General features: G+C 38.4%; 1 protein-coding gene across 2 annotated transcripts in view; it reads right to left on the bottom strand.

Annotated features, from left to right (window-relative positions):
* Nucleotides 1–407: 407 nt before the first annotated feature.
* The window catches only part of stk11 (serine/threonine kinase 11), a 25752-nt gene continuing 5344 nt past the window's right edge, over nt 408–20815 (bottom strand). Inside the window, exons 1-11 of one of the 2 annotated variants that reach the window (XM_062987420.1) lie at nt 17211–17331; nt 14663–15521; nt 11622–11705; nt 11029–11118; nt 9802–9934; nt 9016–9152; nt 8288–8415; nt 6694–6751; nt 4422–4618; nt 3625–3888; nt 408–1176 (exon numbers count right to left, since the gene is read on the bottom strand). In XM_062987420.1, the coding sequence (XP_062843490.1) occupies nt 3674–3888; nt 4422–4618; nt 6694–6751; nt 8288–8415; nt 9016–9152; nt 9802–9934; nt 11029–11118; nt 11622–11705; nt 14663–14946 (1326 nt within the window). In that variant the 5' untranslated portion in view covers nt 14947–15521; nt 17211–17331 and the 3' untranslated portion in view covers nt 408–1176; nt 3625–3673. Of the gene's footprint in view, nt 1177–3624; nt 3889–4421; nt 4619–6693; nt 6752–8287; nt 8416–9015; nt 9153–9801; nt 9935–11028; nt 11119–11621; nt 11706–14662; nt 15522–17210; nt 17332–20815 lie in introns of those variants that run through there. The other variant, XM_062987421.1, reaches the window with a different exon arrangement.

Here is a 20815-nt window from a genome sequence, read left to right as displayed (position 1 = left end):
AAGAGGTCAGGCACTAACAATGACCCCATCTCTGCTGAGGAAACAGGAGCGCTCTCTTAAGCTCAGATTTCCCTTTTGGTTTGGCTCTCAGTTTCTTTTTAAGAAGGAATACACAATGTTAAAGTTAATTCAAAGTGTTAAAAATACTTAATACGATAGTGCCTAGCATCAAATTAAATGTAGAACCTTAAGAAATCTAACAGTTTAGAAGCTGTTTTTTTTAATCTAATTATTCTGACTGCTTAGCATCGTTTGAAGACTGCAGACACCCTAACATATAAACTTAAGCACAAACTATTTTTAACAGCACAAACGTGGCACAAATGAATAGAAATAGTTTAATTATCTTTTAATAAATAAAACAACAGCTTTATGGATGACAAAATAAACAAGACCACTGAAACTGGTTTGGTTGGGAGGTGTTTTATATAAATAATAATTAAAAAATATTTATTAAAAGAAAAAAAGGGAAAAAAAAAAAAAAAAGAAAGAAAAAAAAGCAGAAACCTAATGTAAGACAAAACAAAACTTGAACCAAACCTTCCTGCACTGAGCAGGCGTCGGCACCACGTACATTGCCAGTACAGTTCAGACCCTTTTTTTCCAACAAAGCACTTCATAGCATGCAGTTTTTATCATAGGGGAATAATTATCACTCATTTGCATTCTCACCATGGCTTTTACATAATAAATGATATATTTTGTCATCATTTATGCCATTTTTTAATATAATTCAATGTACACCTTAAACTGCAGTTCACTACTGTCAAATTAAAATCATCGTCTAAAGAACTAAATATTGAGGTCAGATCTGATGGGCACCAGCAGCCTGGCACAAAGGGGATAAGAGGAATTTGGCCACGCCTCTTTGGGTGGTGATCGTTGGCAAAAAGCGAGTGAATGTAAAGGGAGAAAGAGAGAAGGAGACTCCAAAACAATAACTCTGATGCTTTACAGTGCAAGAGAAAGAGAGTGAATATCCAGGGCAGGAGAATACAGGAGTTTCCTCAGTAACAGCATCCCTGACTCGATCAGTTAATCCTCTCCAGGGAAAAGACCTTTAAAAAGTCTGATATTCACACGTCCTGGTTTCCTCTAGGGTTCATAGTCCATGGCAAAGCATGTGTCAGAAACTGTGGCGCAAATTCATGGCTGGAAATCCAAAAACAGAAGAAGCTGGAAAAAACATAATAAAAAAAATAATGAATACATGGTTTGTACACATTTTAACCATTCATGTTTTATGTATTCTTGTATAATGTTTCTACACTGTATGATCGAAAGTATGTGGACACCTGACCATGAGCTTGTTTGACCTCCCATTCCAAAACCATAAGCATTATTATATGTATCTATATTTATTTATTAGGATTTTACCATCATGTCTTACACACTTTGGTTACATTTATGTCCGGACAGGTAGCTACTGGTTACACAAGATTCATCAGTTCAAGTTTAATGTCAAACACAGTCATAGACAATTTTGTATCTCCAATTCACCTCATTTGCATGTTTTGGGACTGTAGGAGGAAACCAGAGCTCCCAGAGGAAACCCAAGCAGACACGGGGAGAACACGCAAACCCCACACAGAAAGGATCCAGACCGCCCCACCTGGGAATCGAACCCAGGACCTTATGGCTGTGAGGCGACAGTGCTACCCAGCGAGCGGCCCTTAAGCATTAATATAAAGTAACAACCCACTGCGGCGGTAGCTCAGTGGGTAGCACTGTCACCTCACAGCAAGAAGGTTTTGGGTTCAATCCCCAGGTGGGGCGGTCCGGGTCCTTTCTGTGTGGAGTTTGCATGTTCTTCCCGTGTCTGCGTGGGTTTCCTCCAGGAGCTCCGGTTTCCTCCCACAGTCCAAAGACGTGCAAGTGAGGTGAACTGGAGATACAAAATTGTCCATGACAAAAAATTAAAGATTGCATGTTAGAAATAGCATCATGGTATCAATACTTCCTTTTGAGAGTATTCCCTAATTCAAAATGAGTCTAGGATTTATTATTAATAATAATTCTAATATAATCTGAATATTTACCTTTTCTGCACTAATTAAAACAGCCACTCTTACATATAGCCCCAAGGTCATTACATCACTAAAACCAGCTAATGTAGAATGAATAGTAAATATAAAAATATTTTAGATCCTATGCTTAGCTGCTAAATTTAGATGCAGAAATCTATCCAGGCTTTGTCCTCTCTCACTCCCACCAGCAGCACCTTTTATCACTAAGTGAAGAGTCTGAGTCATCATCAGCTTCCACATAAAAAGTTAATACTGTCTCTGCAGTGTGTGAAAGGAATCAGAAAAGCATTTTAACATCCTCCCCTCCACCACGCAAGCTTTGGCCCTCGCGGTCCCGAGCACCCCCGCCTGTCGGAGAAACCCCCGGGGGGAGTCAGTAGTGTGGATTAGGGTGAACTGCCAGATGGAAGATGATGTGACGTGAGCGGATAAGAGAGGGAGGGAGGGGTGTCGCAGGGAGAGAGCGAGTGAGTCATCACGACTGCCGTAGCTTATCAGTGCGAGAGGCTACAGTGGGCACGACAACACGAGTTTGCCGCTTCTCATTTAATGTGAGTGACACACTCTCTCACACCCACGTACTCACTTCAGCTGGTGCTCCTCTGGCCAGCATAAACTCCACTGTAGATTTAGCCCTCACATTATTCTATGCTTTCTAGCCGTCATTCAGTGGTGCATTTTCTTACACACACATGAAGCCCTGCACACGGGTTGATGATGCAGGGGTGAACATACAGTGTGAACAATGAGTCACTACGGACTGGACCTTGTTATTCATTCGTCACAGCAATTTAAGAGATAGTTTAATACTTAGACATCAAAAATACTTGTTTCTATGTTATATTTATGCTTTTCCAACCCACACTACTGTTTATTCAGAAACAAATAGAGCAATTTTGCATCACTGTCACTGAGGACGCACTGAAGTGCACCTTCCAATGCATAGGCTGCTTCACATTGCCAGACAGGTTCAATTTAAATAACGTTTAGATCCGACAGGTCTGCAAGTCATGCCTGAGTGTGGCTAATGAAACTGAACCCAACTGGCAATTGAGATTGGTTAACTGGTTGGTTAAGTATCCAAGGCAGTGTTTACTTTTTCACAGGGGTAATCTGGGTTGTGAATAAATCTTTACCATTAATAAATAAAATCATTTAAAAGATATATTCTGTGTGTAGTGCTGTCTTTTTCTTATATAAAAATTAGTTAGAAGATTCAAATGTGGCAAATTAGCAAAAAAAGAACAAAATAAGAAATTGGAAGGGAACTAAAACTTTTTTTTACACAGGACTTCATATTTAATCCCTCACAATGTCACTTGGCACATCACCACAACACATAGGGTTGCCAAATATTTTTTTTTTTTTTAACAGACAACCCAGTTTTTCAGCTTGTTGTGCAGGCTAGTCTAAGACACAACTAATGTAGAGTAATGACGTTTTAAAATGAAATGAATTCAACGTTAAGCCTCACCGATCCAGAAACATCTGGACCAACAACTAATCAATTAATTAGTTTGTGGCAGGAGATTTTTATTTCATGAATTTATTTTTTTTATGAAGTTTTCCCAGAATACCTTTCTTTCTTTACGCTCACCTGTACAGAGAAAGCGACAGATGGGTGGAGCTGTGACAAGGGGGCGAGGTCATTGCTGTTTGCAGGTGGAGAGTTTGCGGATCTTGCTAGCCGTAGACACTCCCTTCCGAGAGGGGTTGGAGGAGGAGCTGGAGCGCCGCTCCGATTTGGGCTTTAGAGCCGCCGGTTCAGTCCCGTTTACGCAAACCGGTTTCACCATGGCACGACTTCGCTCTGGAACAGGTTCCTCCAGCATCTCCTGCTCCTCTTCCTCTCCAACCTGGCCTGTAAACCGATAAAACACTTACATTTACTTAATGAATATGTTGATCTATAAGGTGTCTGTTTATTAAAACATACATATAAGATGATACACCAATGAGCCAAATAATTAGAACCAACCGCCTACTATGCTGTCAGTTCTAACCTGCCGAGACTAAGACTCCACAAGACGTCTTTTAAGTTCTGCAAACTGCAGTCAAACTAACCCTATTTATATGGGTTAAGTCACCCAATTTTCAGAACATTCTAAACCATTAGTTATCAAATAAACTATATATAAAGACACTGTGAGCAAATGTTATCAAAAAATTAAAAAAAATTAAAAAATACACAGAAGGACACTTACATAATTTAATTACCCATCCACACTACAGATACATTAATAAATTATATAGCAAATATAAAGAAGTAAATATAACAATTAGAAAAAGTTTAAATACTCCCTGAAACCCTCAATTCTAAGCCTTTAAGGCAACTAGTGCAGATGCTAATGATTTAAACAGAAAGGCCAAGAGTGTGTGTAAGTGTGTGTTTACCTGGCACGGTAAAGTCCTGAGTGTAGATGATGTCGTCTTCCCCGTCAAACATGTCGTCGTCCTCCTCTTCCTCACCGTAACCATGAAGATCTTCCAAGTAGGGCACCACTGTCATGCTCCTCCAGACATCACGAGTCTCTGCACTGGGTGGGATTGGTACGGGCGGCTCCGAAGGTGGGTGTTTCTTCCTCACCCAACTATACCAAAGCAGCACCCACATACAGATGTTAACAACAGTGATCTAATCAACACTCATAACTCACAGTGTTATTCGTTCTAACTTCTACAAACCCAATTCGAGGAAAAGTTGAGACATTTTGTAAAATGCAATAAAAACAAGAATTGTTTATTCTCTTGAATATTTATTTAACTGAACAAAGTGCAAAAAGAATTTCCTGAACAACCTGGATGCCAATAGCAATTATCGGCAATTCTTTCTTAATTCGCCTGCTTAACAGTCCATGATCGCTGTTGTCTGATTCTCCTCTTTATTATGCATTTTCAATAGATCTGGATCTGTGTCTACAAAGCATTTCGTAATGCAGCGATGGACACTGTTAAGTGTAAACCGTTTTCCAAAGTACTCGCAGGCCCCTGTGCCTATTTACAGACTACGATAAAATAGAATGCCTTTATTATGTCATATATACAATTCGTTCCATGTATATCCCAGTTTGTTTGGAAGCTGGGGTCAGAGCGCAGGGTCAGCCACTGTACTGGAGACAAGAGGGTTAAGGTCCTTGCTCAAGGGCCCAACAGTGGCTGTACGGCAGAGCTGGGATTCAAACTCTAAACCTTTTAATTGATAGCCCAAAGCTCTACCCACTAGTCTAACACTGTCCCAGAGCAGCATAATGGTTTCTCATGGATTGCCGTCTGAGGGTTCAAGGTCACACACATTTAACAGTGGTTTCAGGTCTTACCCAACACTGACTAAGACGACTTTATTTTTTCTGAAACTTTTTACAATATTATGTAAGGTCTTTGAATGGTCATCCAGGTCTAAGCTGGTCCACCGAATCGTATTTATTCTGTCCCTCCCCCTGTGTTTTGTTCTATATCCCTCTGCCCCCTGCTCCTATCCTTCTGTTCCAGAACTCATTTCTCTCTCTCCACATATTAAAAGCTCTGCCAAATTTAATCAGCACTGGAGATTAAGTAGGTTTTTAACAATCACAGAAATCATGGTTCTTCTTTCTCAGAGCTCATTAAACTGAGTATATAAAGCTCTCAGTCTCTCAATCAAGATGCTTTTCCCTCCCTATTTTCTGCTACTTCCTACCTGCCACTCAATTTCCCTCAACTCACTCCTACAGTTTGTCTATTTCTATTCCTACACCTCCCCTTTTAATCTAACCTATTTACTCCTCGGCTCATTTTTCTATTCTGATCTCCTCCCACTCTGCTCTTCATTTCAGACTCTATCATTGCTATTCTCTTCTCCTTTTGCAGGAAGAAGCACCACAGTATGTGTGATCTGCTTAAACATAACCTCATCTGTAGCTATTCACTAATTGTTTTAATGTGCTACTAAACATTGTGATATTTTAGAGAACTTTTGCTGAATATGAACATGAAAGTGCTTATAAGGAGGCAAGTAATATGGTCAGCAACTTGTAGAAAGCTCTCCAGCAGGTACAACATTGATTTGTTTTAACAAAACAGCATTTCTAGATCAGCTGAAGTTCCAATCTAAAGGTAGGAATATCTACTTTTTAACTTGGTCACAGTCATTTTGGCTTTCATTTAATTTACATACATTTAAGGGATCAAATGACATAGTATAAATGTTGTGATAGTAAGTACAATACACTAATGCACAACAACAGTATAATACACTAGTGTACCATCTCAGAAACCTCATGCTCTCAAATTCAAATCTCAAAGGTGCCTAATGAATTTTACAAATATGTTTACAACAATTTGTTTATACCATCAAAAAACCAAAGCACATTAATCAAAGGTAAAAAATGTGCAAGGCTAAATTGTGGACAGTTCATATTGAGTCAAGAGACTTAAAAGCAGTTGCCATTGAACCCCTTAACCAACTGATCAGTAATCTAGTTAATTAACCATTAAGCCACCACATTTATTAACTAAATTAAACTGTTTACCTCTAACATTTATTTCAATTATGGTTTATAACTGGATTAGCCTTCTCATTACTGAGAGATATTGAATTTACAATAAATGGTAATTACATGCATGGTAGGTAGAAATAAGTGTGACAATGTTTTCATTAACGTGACATTAAAATAAAAGCTTGACTTACTTGTGTTGCCTAATTTGCTGTATTGAGAATCTTTTCACAGGATCATATTCAAGCATTCCTGCAAAACACAAGCGAACAAAGAACTTAAGGAATTTCTACAGCAAGATGAATATAATAATAGAAGCAGCAACAGAGTCACAGATTCATTATTAGAGAAATTGTATTGGCCATTAGCTGCTGAGCTGCCTCAAGGGCACATGACGAGGGCAAAGCTAACTGAAAACAGAGCCTGGATGAAGATGAATGTGTGAGTTGGTGAAAGAAAGTGGTAAAGATGGTAACAAGTAGTGACAGAGAGAGACAGAGCCCATGTACCAAGTAAGTACATTAGAGGAGAACACGTTCCCGTATTTGCTATCAGAATCTGCATTCACTAATTTTACACACTTAACTGTTAATACGTCCTACTGTGCCCCCTACCATTTACCCCTATAGCTACAACACTGCTTATCTGCTATGTGTTTAATACTAACTAAAACTTTAGAGTAAGATTTTGGCTTTTGGTTTCTTAGTCATGTGCAAAACCTTTGCAGTAACTGTTTTTGCACTGATCTGAGCAATGAAAACAATCCCACAAATACATTCATTTAAAAAACCCATCAAAAATAACTGCGGTACATTTAAAGGTCAGAACTTATAATAAATGGCATGAAACCATTGAGACAGTATGAGTATGTGTGTGTGTGTGTGTGTGTGTGTGTGTGTGTGTGTGTGTGTGTGTGTGTGTGTGTGTGTGTGTGTGTGTGTGCAGTTTGAGTTTTTCTATTTCAAGTAAGGGTAACATTTCACCTCCACAGTCATATATTAATTAAGAAATGATTAAGAAAAAATGATGCAGAGGGAGTGCCTTAGGGAGCTATGATGACTCAGAATGTAAACAGTATATGTCCATAGAGTATATACAGTAGATATAGCAGAATGATGGCAGAGTGCCATCTAGTGCACAAATCCACAAAATGCTGCATAGAGCAGTTTCGCCTTAAACTTGATTACAAACTCAACCCGTGTGACAAATGTCAGCCTGTGACAACCATGAAGCTCTAAGTATTTTGTGCAAGGCATTGTAGTATTAACAAAAATCTCTAAAGAGGAAAAAAAAAAAAGAAATAAGTGTCTCTGCTCACCACAATTAAAGTAAATGCATAATTATGATATAAATATATAATATAGAATTTGTATTTCAGGCTACACATCACCACGAGTAAAATACAAAACAGTACATTAATGCTTAATTTAAACCAGCAGAAGAACCTAATCAAATAACCAAATATATTTCCAAAAAGTGTTTAAGGGTTTTAGCACCGTTCTAGTTCAAATTAAATTCACACAGCATTTGTTTCCATTTAATTCAAACTCATCCAGTATTTAATGGGTTGGTTTTAGTACCACTGTGCATGTAGTAGTGCTTGTTTTTAGCCCATTTCAGAGGCAACATTTACAAAGACATTTACCAGATGTAATCTTGTCTTAATCTGGCCCTGCAGATCTACACAATGAATATAGGACTTTGTAATGACTTCTTAAACATCCACCAGTTGATTATTAATGTAATAATAAAGTACGCTAGAATGACTGCCGGGAGTATCTTTCATACCTTTTAATAGGTCAGTAAGCAGTGGGCCACACTCCTCCGGAATAGTGTAGTCTCCTTTACCAATGTTCTCGAATAGCTTATAAATGTTATCCCCCTCGAATGGGTACAGGCTTGTTGTGATGTTGTATCTGCAAGGAGAAGCACACGGTTTAGGATTTCAGGTTCATCACAGAAAAGCACACATTTTAAAATGGGTACATTTAAAACACACTGAAAATTCTTCACTCAGTCGGGTGTAAAAATGTGAAACTACAGCCATACTGCATAGGGCAGGTTAGCGTTCTAAAAGAAGTCTAGAGGAGAATTTGTTTTGTAGTCCTTATATGTGACAAAAGTGAATGTTTAAGGATCAGCCATGTCCAAGGTGTGACATTAAACGTCCTTTATAAAGAGTTACCCAGAGGAAGCCCTTAGTGAGAATTAATGTTTGTGGCAAAAACATGCTGTGTGTGTTCTGATAAGATTAGTTTTCCTTTGATGTACTTGAGCAGTTAGAGCTTATCTTACACTGTGATGAGATCTAAAAACTGATATTATTTAAATGATTTAAAGAGTAACTAGCCAAACTTGAACATGTGCAAAAAGAATGTATCAAAAAATTTGCTGTAAAACCTTCTGCTAAAGAAAGGAGGGTGAACAGTTGTGAATTACTGACATTTCAATTCTCTTTAACTAAATACAGTTTTTCTCTCCCTAACAATGCTGATCTGTGTCTGTGTGTTACTTACAGTGTTACTCCAGCAGACCAGATGTCCACTTTAAACCCTGAAAATGTGTCCAAGCCGTTAGCGATCTCAGGAGGCTGAAACGCCGGTGAGCCCTGACTTGTCCGACATGTGTCGTCCTCTGCAAATGGGTGCAGAGCCTGAGGTAATAGGGAAACCCAAATAAAAGAACACATAAAACGTGTTGAAGAATTTGAAGAATTAATTGCAGTGAGGTAGCAATGAACTCAATGTCTGACGCAAATCTAAATGACTAATACTAGAGTAGTCAAGTGAAGGCTTGAGTGCTTCTGACAACAGAGCCATTAATTAGCAGTAAATTAACACAGTGTGAATCCTTAAAGGCTTTTACACTAATCAGATGTTAACCTACTGTCTTAATTGTCACTGGGTCTCCAAACAAGGTTGTACACAGTTCATCAGAAGCATTATGTATTATGTATGGATACAGAATAATATTTGAATCACATGTGTAGGCAGGTATTTATTACCACCCATTAGCTGTAGCCAATCAATCACTGATGAGTAATATAGACACCAAGCCATTAGGTTAAAAAATATTAAAGATATTGAAAAACGTCCTATACCATCAAATTAACAATCAATCAAAATCAATCAATCCAAACTGCTGTATGTATATTTTTAACACAGCAGATTGTCTCACACAGCACGTACAGGAACAGCCAAAAGAAAAAAAACCTGTGAAGATGCCAGATTGTAGTAGCTCCTAGAGCACTTTGTTGGATCTCTTAATGTTACCAGAAAAGGCATCAGTAATAATAATCTCACCTCTGCTACACCCAAGTCTGAGATCTTTAAAGCTCCGTCTGTGGTCAGCAGCAAATTTCCCGGTTTAATGTCTTTGTGAACGATTCCCTGGCTGTGTAAATATTCAAGGCCATCCAAAAGCTGGCAAAAGTACCTGAGACACAAGAAGGGTTGCATTAACAGTTTTCCTCTGAAAGGTTTTAAAAGCAGATGTCAAGCTAGCAGTGGTAATACAGATAGGTGCACGTGGATTTTGTTATCCTGCCTTGTACTCATCACCCACAAGTTATAATTTGTCTGATGTATCTACCATGTATGTGTTCTTCATGAGTGAGTTTTGTAAGTTTGTGAGTTTCTCTCTACTACAGGGTGCAGCAGTGATTGTCATTTAAACACACTTATTTGCTGCTACATTAAACAATTCCTAGCCTGCTGGTACAGCTTGTAGGTGTATTGTTTGAGTTTATTCTCCTCTAATCGTTGCTCATTGCTCAGGCTCAGAACACAATGCTAAGGATATTTTTGCTTGCTGGCTGATTCTAAAACAGTGACATGAAGGTTTAGAAAAAATTCATCTACACTGTTGTACCAGCACCATGTTCTACATTTTCATATCCATAACGTTTGTCATTGCTGTGCTGAGAATGATTCATCACTCAAACCACATTTTTGGCCCGGTGTTGATGGGCAGGTATATTAATAAAAGTTCACAATACTTATTTTTAACAAGCCAAATGAAAGGTGTCACACGGGTTAATTTTTATACCCTCCTTCAATATCCCTTCATTACATTTTCTTCTAAACTCGCAGACGCTCCCTTGGTGTTACTCATATTACAAGGACCAAAGGGCATGAATTCTTATTATAGTAATGTTAATTTCACTGACATCCTTATAATAAAAAAAAATTTAAAAAACATGAAGCAATCAACTGTATAAAACACTGGGTAGAATACTATGTAAAATATTAAACACTAAATGGTCAAAAGTATGTGGACACCTCTCCTAAATTAATTCTTAAAATGTACATAAATACAGAGATCATTCAAAAACGTGTAGAAAGCCTTTCCAAAAGAGCGGAGGCTGTTATAGCATATACATAGAGAAATGTGTGTTAAAACATGATGGCAGAATTTGGAGAACCAGAAAATCTGCAATCCAAAAAAGTTAAACATCGTGGAAAGATTTTCTGTAGCAATAATATATAAACAAGTGTTATAATTTAAACAGTGGAACAATGCTGCCTTACCCGTGAGCCTGAAATACTGGAAATCTTTTTTCTGGAACACTGTCCAACATTTCCTGCATGCCACAAACGCAGTACTCCATTACCATATACGTATTGGTATGGTCAAGGAAGAAAATCATCATTGTTGTGAAACAAAACCAGAAGAAATGCTTTTTAATTAACACATTACACATTTGTAAGCAAAATTACTAAATCAAATAATACTTCTGTCCCAAAAAACGTAGGGATCATTATGTACATTCTGACATGACTTGGACCCAACGACTTGTTTAACCATCAAACTAAAGTTTGTTTAACTTTTATATTTTGTTATTTTTATATTTTATATTGTTATTTGTAGATTTCTTAAGTCTTGATGTCATTCCTTGTTGCAGACAATTTGGCAGCAGCTAAATAACAGCTAGAAATGTGTTACACAATCATGTAGGTGATAGCATACACATTTTACACAGTCCAGATTCATTTATAGAGAAAGATAAAGATCCTATGTGAAGAAACACCAAGAATTAACTGAGACTAGAGTGTAAAAAGTGATTAGATCACATCTGCGTCAGAAGAAGAGAAAAGGGAAAGACATGCTTTGGAAAGGATATATTTTTTGCTTTTCTTCATTGTACAATACATCCACCAACTGGATCACATTTTTATGCTGTAGTCTCCGTAGCAGCTGAATTTCCCTGTGAGGAAAAACACAGTACATTATAATAAAAACATTTGGGATGGTGGCAGCCTAGTGGGAAGAACTTTAGGGTATCAATCAGAAGATTGTGGGTGTGAATCTCAGTAAATAAAACAACAGATAAGTCTCTACTCCACTCAGATACAGAAATGATGCACATTTGAGGGGGATGCAAATAAAAAATGAAAACATCAATTTTAAGACGTTTCTATAAAGTGCAGATAAAACTTATTAGGGCTATTGTAGATCATTTATTTAGCCGTTATGTTCTAAGGGGAATGCTTCATTAGATTAATTAACTTAGGATTTTTCACCAATGAGACTCAATTTTAAACAATGTGTATTATTTTCTGGCTTTTTAATTGTGAGATGTTCTCTTCAGACTTTGTTATCTATGCAATTAACAATGAAATTAGTTTTACTGAACTGTATGATGAAAAATAGCGCAGTTATAAGGGTGAACAGCAAACACAAAGAAACCCCGTGATTAAGAGACACTTAACTACAAGAAAAAAAGACTTATAAAGATTTTAGAGTGCCTTGGACAAATTTTAAGTCAAAACATTACGTTGACTGCATCGCTACCGCTAAGTAGAAGATTATGTCATTTTCTAACTTTGCAAATAGACAGACAGCTGCAGCAATATGTCTTTTTTAAAGAAAGAGGGTGAACATCACAACTAACGTCACAGCTACATTTGTAAGACTTCTGAGAACAGCACAGAGACATAAAGGAAGTGACTCACTGCATGTACTCACTACATCTTAATTGGAGTTTATTATTCAAGTCACATTGGTGAATCATACAAAAATGGTAGGGTGGCCAGGGTAATAAATCACTGATTAGTGAATGCATTATATGTTCTCAACATTTATTTCATTAAAACAGCATGGCGGATTTATTGTTGGATATGAAAGAAGAATGCATTGGACATTTAAAAGTCCCTACGGTCAAGCATGGAGGTGGATCAGGGATGGAAGGAATCAGTCCTGGAATATTCTGTAGTGACCTTCTCAGCCTTTAGATTTAAGTTTAATAGACAAACGAGGTGGAAGCTTTTGCACAAAAAGAAAAGGTGAAGGCTCCACATTAAAGGTGTCAGAAGCTTGTTAACACTTACCGAAATTGCTGGATATAAGTTAAAAATAGGTGAAGGGGTAAAAATGTTGTTTCACCAAGTACTGAAGCTGGGGGTTGAATAATGAAAAGAAAAGTTTTCCTCATTTAAACTTTACATGTGTGCTTGTTTGTATCAATAAATATTCTGATATACTAATTGAATGTAGCAAAATGAGCTAAATATAGAATAAATTAAAGAATAAGCATTTCTATACTACTGTAGATGCACATTTAATGGTACTGACCATTTTCAAAAACAAGTTACAAAATAAAAGTCTTTCCCTTCTCGCTCAAATGTAATGACCCTGACAATCAAGGCTAGAGTCTAGACTCGTACCCAGGATTCTGAGATGCTACCATAGGAACGGAAGCTGTGTTATGCAATGCGGCCCTCTGCAGCATGCTTCAGCCGGTCAAGGCATGCAGCCTTCAGACACCAAGAATTCTAATTGCTGCAGTGAGTAACAAGGCTACTATGCCATTGTATTAGTCTATATAAGGCAAAATTGAACTGTTTGGTTTCCACTGTCAGCTATTTATGCAGCTCCACACAAAAATAGTCCAAACAGTCCTTGAAGATTCCAATGACAGAAACACAATGCAACGGAATAATGAGCACACGCTCCGAGACACCCACACACAAATGGAGAATTTTAAAAATAATTCTAAACCCAAAGCACTTCGTAAAAAAGGCGTCCTAAGTTTCCACACTGCAGCAGTTTATTATTAAAATGCATGGTGTGTTTGCATGGTTGAAAACCATTGCTTCAAAACCAGTTAGGGATAAAAATGTTGGCATGCATCATGGCAAATATACTGCCAAACATCAGACAATTAATCTAGAATTTAACTCATCAAACAAATTTTTAAAAAAGTGCCTTAAATTCAACCTGGCAACCTTTTTTTAAAAAATTTTTCCCCTACTTTGACAACCTCCACCTACCACACAGCAGCCTTACTGGACACATACGAGGGATCTTCAAAAAGTTTCCACACTTTTATATTTTGGTTATAAACGGTGAGGGTGGGAAAAGTAGTAACTGGTCGTGTCTGAGAGACTAAGAGACGATTATAGTCCGGATTTAGCGTCATCTGATATCCACCTTTTTGGACGCTCAAAGAAGCTTTAGGGGGAAGAAGATTTTATGTGATGATGATGTGAAAGCAGCGCTGCATCAGTGGCTACACGCTCAACCAAAAACATTTTTTGCTGATGGCATTAAAAAGTTGGTACAACGCTGGGAAAATGCATCGGAAGGTGACTGTGTGGAAAAGTGATGTCATTTGTGTTTGAAATTCTTAATAAATAGAGTTTTTAAAAGTGAGGAAATTTTTTGAAGAACGCTCGTATAAACACGTTAACATGTAATGAACTGCCAGCCACATCTTTATACTGGGTAGTGAACACAAGTCCATATTGTTCCACTAATCATGGCAGCTTGTCAACAGTGGGAGGTGAACTACCATCCAGTCAAGCTTTTAACTAGCTGCTCCACCCAAGTGCCCTAAAGAAAAGCGTTTTTGTAAGAAGCTCAAGCAAAGCAAACATTTACATCTGTAATGAATCTGTGGCTGATGCAGGTTACTTAACCACTATCTGATTTACCAATACAATCAAATGCTCACAGAATGTACAATGCAAATACAAAACTTACTATGGAAAACTATGGACCAAGTGTAGATGTCTGAGCAAAGCATGTCTGAGTGCTGAGCAAACTAACAGTGCAACGCTGAAACCAGAGTTTCTTTTTAATACAGCACAATCATCAGAAAGTGTACTGCAGCAACATAAACCACTGAGAGCACTGGACAGAAAAAAAAAAAAGAATTCTTACTTTTTTACATTGGCCTCTCCATTGGGAATCCTCCTCAGTTTCTTCTTCTTAAGGATCTTGACAGCTCGTCTGCAAAGAGTCTCTGAGTCCAACATCTCCTTTACTTTGCCATACGAGCCTTCCCCCAAAAGATCACCCATCAGGTACTTCCCGATCAGCTTGGCGCGTTTGCGTCGAGGCTGGTATATCACCTCGGTGGAGTCAATGCGATGAATAAAGGTGTCCATGCCCATGAGCTCATTCTCAGGCATGTACACTGAGTGCTGGAGGTCACCGACACTCATCTTTTCTTTCGGACTAACTTCTTCCCTCAGTTACTCTGGCAGTGTCCGGTACTGCTGAGGGAAGTGGGTTGTATTCCTGGTAAAACAGGAATTTATGTCTAATTGGGTTGTAGGAATATCTATATTGGCATCAGGGAAAACTCATGCTTCATTATGTGCAACGATGGTGTTGCTTTTAAACTGGCCCAGACGGAAACGAAAAGTAAACTTGAGTGGCAGCTAAAGGTATGGTGCAATAGACAATAGCAAAAAAAAAAGAATAAAGACCACCACTGTAGAGCACTGGCCTTTGGTTGTCCAAAACACTGTCCAGCTGAGTCCAGGCTGGTATTAGCCAACATTTGGTATGACTGGACACTTATTCATCTCCGACAACATCAGCAGCATAAAAATAGCTTTTTCTTTTCCACAATATGATGCAATCTAGATCATCAGGTCCATCAGGCAGTCACACGTCTTCACTCCGATGACGGCAATACACATGCAGGTCCAGAGTATTAACAGCGCTTCTTTGGTTTGTTCCAATTGTCATTTTAAGACTGTTTGTTACCAGCACATCAAAACATATTCAAAGCCTGGGAAAAGAACAAAAGAATACAATATTAATTAGTAATAAAATATATGGAAAAATGTTAACTTACAAGACTATATTTATTCTAATGTTTTGTTTTACTCAGGTTTTGTTTGCAAGGGTCTAGATCAGATTTAAAACAATGTAGACAATGTAACAACAGTAGTTACTTACTACAGTGAGTTACAATAAAAGTATAAAAAGCACTACCAATTTAAACCCGCAATATACTACAACTGACATCAAATTTAAAATATCAAAAAACTTTAACTTTAACTATCAGCCTACCAACTATGCTGATTCTACCACCTAAATGTCACAGAACAAATTAAGATGTATTATTAAGACTGTGCCCACTGCAGCCTGAGATTTTTTATTTGGGACTGACAGGAGTTCTGCTTTTGTAGTCCATCAAAATGGACATTTTGGTAAAGCTCAAAATGTGTTTTGGGTCTGGAAAGCTTTCTTCATATCAGCTCAAACCAATCCACCCATTTAGAACAAAAAAACAAAACCTAATTGCTTTTAGACTTGTTGGCTAGGTAGTTATCTGGATTGTGATACTGGCGATACGTGGGCCATTCACAACACGCCATAACATTCCCAAGACTAACTGACTCGTAAACAACAGGTAGCAACTCGGATAACATGCTTTGCTGTGAACATGTGAAAAGAAATCTTCCACATGAACAAAAACTATTTTAAAGATTGCTATCATGCCTTGTACATTCCACAGTTGAAAACAGAAAAAGGCAGGCTTCTAGTGAACTGAGTAGCCTCTCTAAAGCTTATGTTACCAATATATGCAAAATACTGGGTTTATACATGTTTTAACACAGCATTAAGAAAAAAATCTCCAAATCAAATTATTGCAGTGGTGTTGGTTGCATCTATTTATTCATCAAAATGATCACAAATATAAAACAAATAGTATTGCTGAGTAACAAAAAGAACAGAGGACATTCTTTGGATATATATGTATTTTAAGCACATATATGCTTACTTTCTGTTGATGTTGGGCATAATCCCTTATGTACAGAGACAAGCACATTAATGTTCGACAAATAAATCTTGCAAGATTATAATGTCTTTTGTTGAGCATATTCTCTCTGTAGATATTCGTGTTGTTGCCGCAGATATCAATGACTTTTGGAGGGTATGTGATCCATCCCTACTAGAATAATACCAAAGTTAGTCTTATGCTTATCCTGAGACCCTTAATATACAACTTTCAAAGCAGGTGAACAGTTTTGCAGACGTTAAATGACCGTCTACCTTCATACCACCACCATAACTAAAATAATTCAGCTTTTTTAATGATTAAATGACCGCATGTTGGGCACTGAGGTCTAAAACTATTTACTATAAGCTGTTTAGTCGTTAGCGCTAAGTTACCCACCAGCCGCTGTGTTGTCAAACCGAACCGGGCTTGCTTTACTAAATGTAACCTACCTAGTTTTACCAGTCAGTATATCAGAAAAAGTTGTCCTATAAAACAGCATATTACACGGTGTGAGAATAATTCGGTGGAAAAAAACAAGTTAGTCGCTGAAACGGTGTGTTAGCTTGTTAGCCATGTTTACAAGCCAGCTACCAGTGCTAAGCTAACCTGCTAACCGCTAATCAAACAGTTGCTGCATGACAAGAGTTCAAGGTAGAAACGTAAAACAAAAGTTAAATACAGAAGTCTTACCTCAGCGCAGTGATACTAATAAGCGTACACGATGCATTTATTCAGATTTTCTTCCCTTTCTGTTGTCACTGCAGTCTCAGATATCCTTTACTCTGATCTTAATGCTGCAGCTGGTTCAAGGCAGCCGCCATCTTGTTTACCTCCCCCCGTGTCTCACAGCGCAATGCTAATGCCAACCTGCGTCAATTCATTCCTAACCAGTACCTTAACATGCAAACCAGTTCACACTCCAGTACCTTAACATGCAAACCAGTTCACACTCCAGTACCTTAACATGCAAACCAGTTCACACTCCAGTACCTTAATATGTAACCCAGTCTACACTCCAGTACCTTAACATGCAAACCAGTTCACACTCCAGTACCTTAATATGTAACCCAGTCTACACTCCAGTACCTTAACATGCAAACCAGTTTACGTTCTAGTACCCTACAATACAAACCAGTCAACACTCCAGTACCTCAACATGCAAACCAGTTCACACTCCAGTACCTTAACATGCAACCCAGTCTACACTCCAGTACCTTAACATGCAAACCAGTCTACACTCCAGTATCCTACAATACAAACCAGTCTACAGTAGTACCTTGAAATGAAAACCAGTTTACATTACAGTTCCCTACAGTTAAAACCAGTCTACACTCCAGTACCTTAACATGCAAACCAGTTCACACCCCAGTAACCTACAATAAGGACCAGTCAACACTCCAGTACCTTACAATGCAAACCAGTTTACGTTCTAGTACCCTACAATGCAAACCAGTCTACATTTCAGTACCCTACAGTACAAACCAGTCTAAATTCCAGTACCCTACAATGAGGACCAGTCAACAATCCAGTATCTTAAAATGCAAACCAGTCGACACTCCAGTACCCTTAAATGCAAACCAGTTTACATTCCAGTACCCCACAATGCAAACCAGTCCACACTCCAGTACCCTACAATACAAACCAGTCCACACTCCAGTACCCTACAATACAAACCAGTCCACACTCCAGTACCCTACAATACAAACCAGTCAACACTTCAGTACCCTACAATGAAAACCAGTCTACATTTCAGTACCTTAAAATGAAAACCATTTTACATTCCAGTACCCTACAATGTAACCCAGTCAACACTCCAGCACCTTACAATGCAAACCAGTTTACATTACAGTACCTTAACATGCAACCCAGTCTACATTCCAGTACCCTACAATGCAAGCCAGTCTACACTCCAGTACCCTACAATACAAACCAGTCTACATTTCAGTACCTTGAAATGAAAACCAGTTTACATTACAGTTCCCTACAGTTAAAACCAGTCTACACTCCAGTACCTTAACATGCAAACCAGTTCACACCCCAGTAACCTACAATAAGGACCAGTCAACACTCCAGTACCTTACAATGCAAACCAGTTTACGTTCTAGTACCCTACAATGCAAACCAGTCTACATTTCAGTACCCTACAGTACAAACCAGTCTAAATTCCAGTACCCTACAATGAGGACCAGTCAACAATCCAGTATCTTAAAATGCAAACCAGTCGACACTCCAGTACCCTTAAATGCAAACCAGTTTACATTCCAGTACCCCACAATGCAAACCAGTCCACACTCCAGTACCCTACAATACAAACCAGTCAACACTTCAGTACCCTACAATGAAAACCAGTCTACATTTCAGTACCTTAAAATGAAAACCATTTTACATTCCAGTACCCTACAATGTAACCCAGTCAACACTCCAGCACCTTACAATGCAAACCAGTTTACATTACAGTACCTTAACATGCAACCCAGTCTACATTCCAGTACCCTACAATGCAAGCCAGTCTACACTCCAGTACCCTACAATACAAACCAGTCTACATTTCAGTACCTTGAAATGAAAACCAGTTTACATTACAGTTCCCTACAGTTAAAACCAGTCTACACTCCAGTACCTTAACATGCAAACCAGTTCACACCCCAGTAACCTACAATAAGGACCAGTCAACACTCCAGTACCTTACAATGCAAACCAGTTTACGTTCTAGTACCCTACAATGCAAACCAGTCTACATTTCAGTACCCTACAGTACAAACCAGTCTAAATTCCAGTACCCTACAATGAGGACCAGTCAACAATCCAGTATCTTAAAATGCAAACCAGTCGACACTGCAGTACCCTTAAATGCAAACCAGTTTACATTCCAGTACCCCACAATGCAAACCAGTCCACACTCCAGTACCCTACAATACAAACCAGTCCACACTCCAGTACCCTACAATACTAACCAGTCAACACTTCAGTCCCCTACAATACAAACCAGTCCACATTCCAGTACCCTACAATACAAACCAGTCAACACTTCAGTCCCCTACAATACAAACCAGTCCACACTCCAGTACCCTACAATACAAACCAGTCCACATTCCAGTACCCTACAATACAAACCAGTCAACACTTCAGTCCCCTACAATACAAACCAGTCCACACTCCAGTACCCTACAATACAAACCAGTCCACACTTCAGTCCCCTACAATATAAACCAGTCCACATTCCAGTACCCTACAATGAAAACCAGTCTACACTCCAGTACCCTACAATACAAACCAGTCCACACTTCAGTCCCCTACAATATAAACCAGTCCACATTCCAGTACCCTACAATGAAAACCAGTCTACACTCCAGTACCCTACAATGCAAACCAGTTTACATTACAGTACCCTACAATACAAACCAGTCAACACTCCAGTACGTTACTTTAATTTTTGTAAACACTCCAGTACGTAACAATACAAAAACCAGTTTGCCCTGAAGTCCAATACAACACAATTCGATCTACAATCCAGTATGTTATATTCCTCCCAGTTTAACTCCAGTATGTTACAATTCAATTACGTCTAATTACAATTCAATTACTCCCAAAATATGTTACACTTTGCCTTATTCTCTGTGCATGTAACAGGCCTAAACTCTCTGTACATTACAGCCTTTTATATTTTCGGTATTTTTACACTCCCTTAACTTACACTCTGTATCTTATACTTCCTCATACATTTTCTTTACACATTACACACCCTTATTTCTTTTACTTGTTACACTCTTCCTGACTCTCACTTTACTTTACGCTCCTCCTTCCACTCGCTGTACATACTTCTTATAATCTTTGTAAATACTGAACACTCTGTATACATTCAGTATATGTAATTGTCCTTTTATTTCCAGTATGTTCAGCTCCTCTTTACACTTTACACATATCTACTGCCACATGAGGTCAAAGTTGCTCAGCCAGCCCAGAGTAAGAGTGCTCTCTTTGCCAGTGCTAGGCTTGGGTCGTCTACTGGCTCGTTTTGCTTAGCTGGCTGGCCAGTGGTTATATTTAACAAGTGTAAACTCCAGAGAATCTCAAGCTGAAGCTCCAGTTACAGGCATTTACTTTGCGGCCTTGCAAACAGGTTGCAGGTCCTTTGGCGTTTTATTATTGATGTTTTGCTGAAGTTGTATGTTTACTTACCACATGTAAGGATGTACAGTATGTCATTGCAATTTGTGGATTCTAATAAACACATACTTCTTGGTCCAAAAAGGAGAAGATCTGCCCAGATCAACATTGTACATACATTAGATACG

The sequence above is a fragment of the Trichomycterus rosablanca genome, chromosome 25 (genome assembly GCF_030014385.1).
Source record: "Trichomycterus rosablanca isolate fTriRos1 chromosome 25, fTriRos1.hap1, whole genome shotgun sequence".
NCBI lineage: Eukaryota > Metazoa > Chordata > Actinopteri > Siluriformes > Trichomycteridae > Trichomycterus > Trichomycterus rosablanca.
This window is presented reverse-complemented; position numbering and strand designations above follow the sequence as displayed.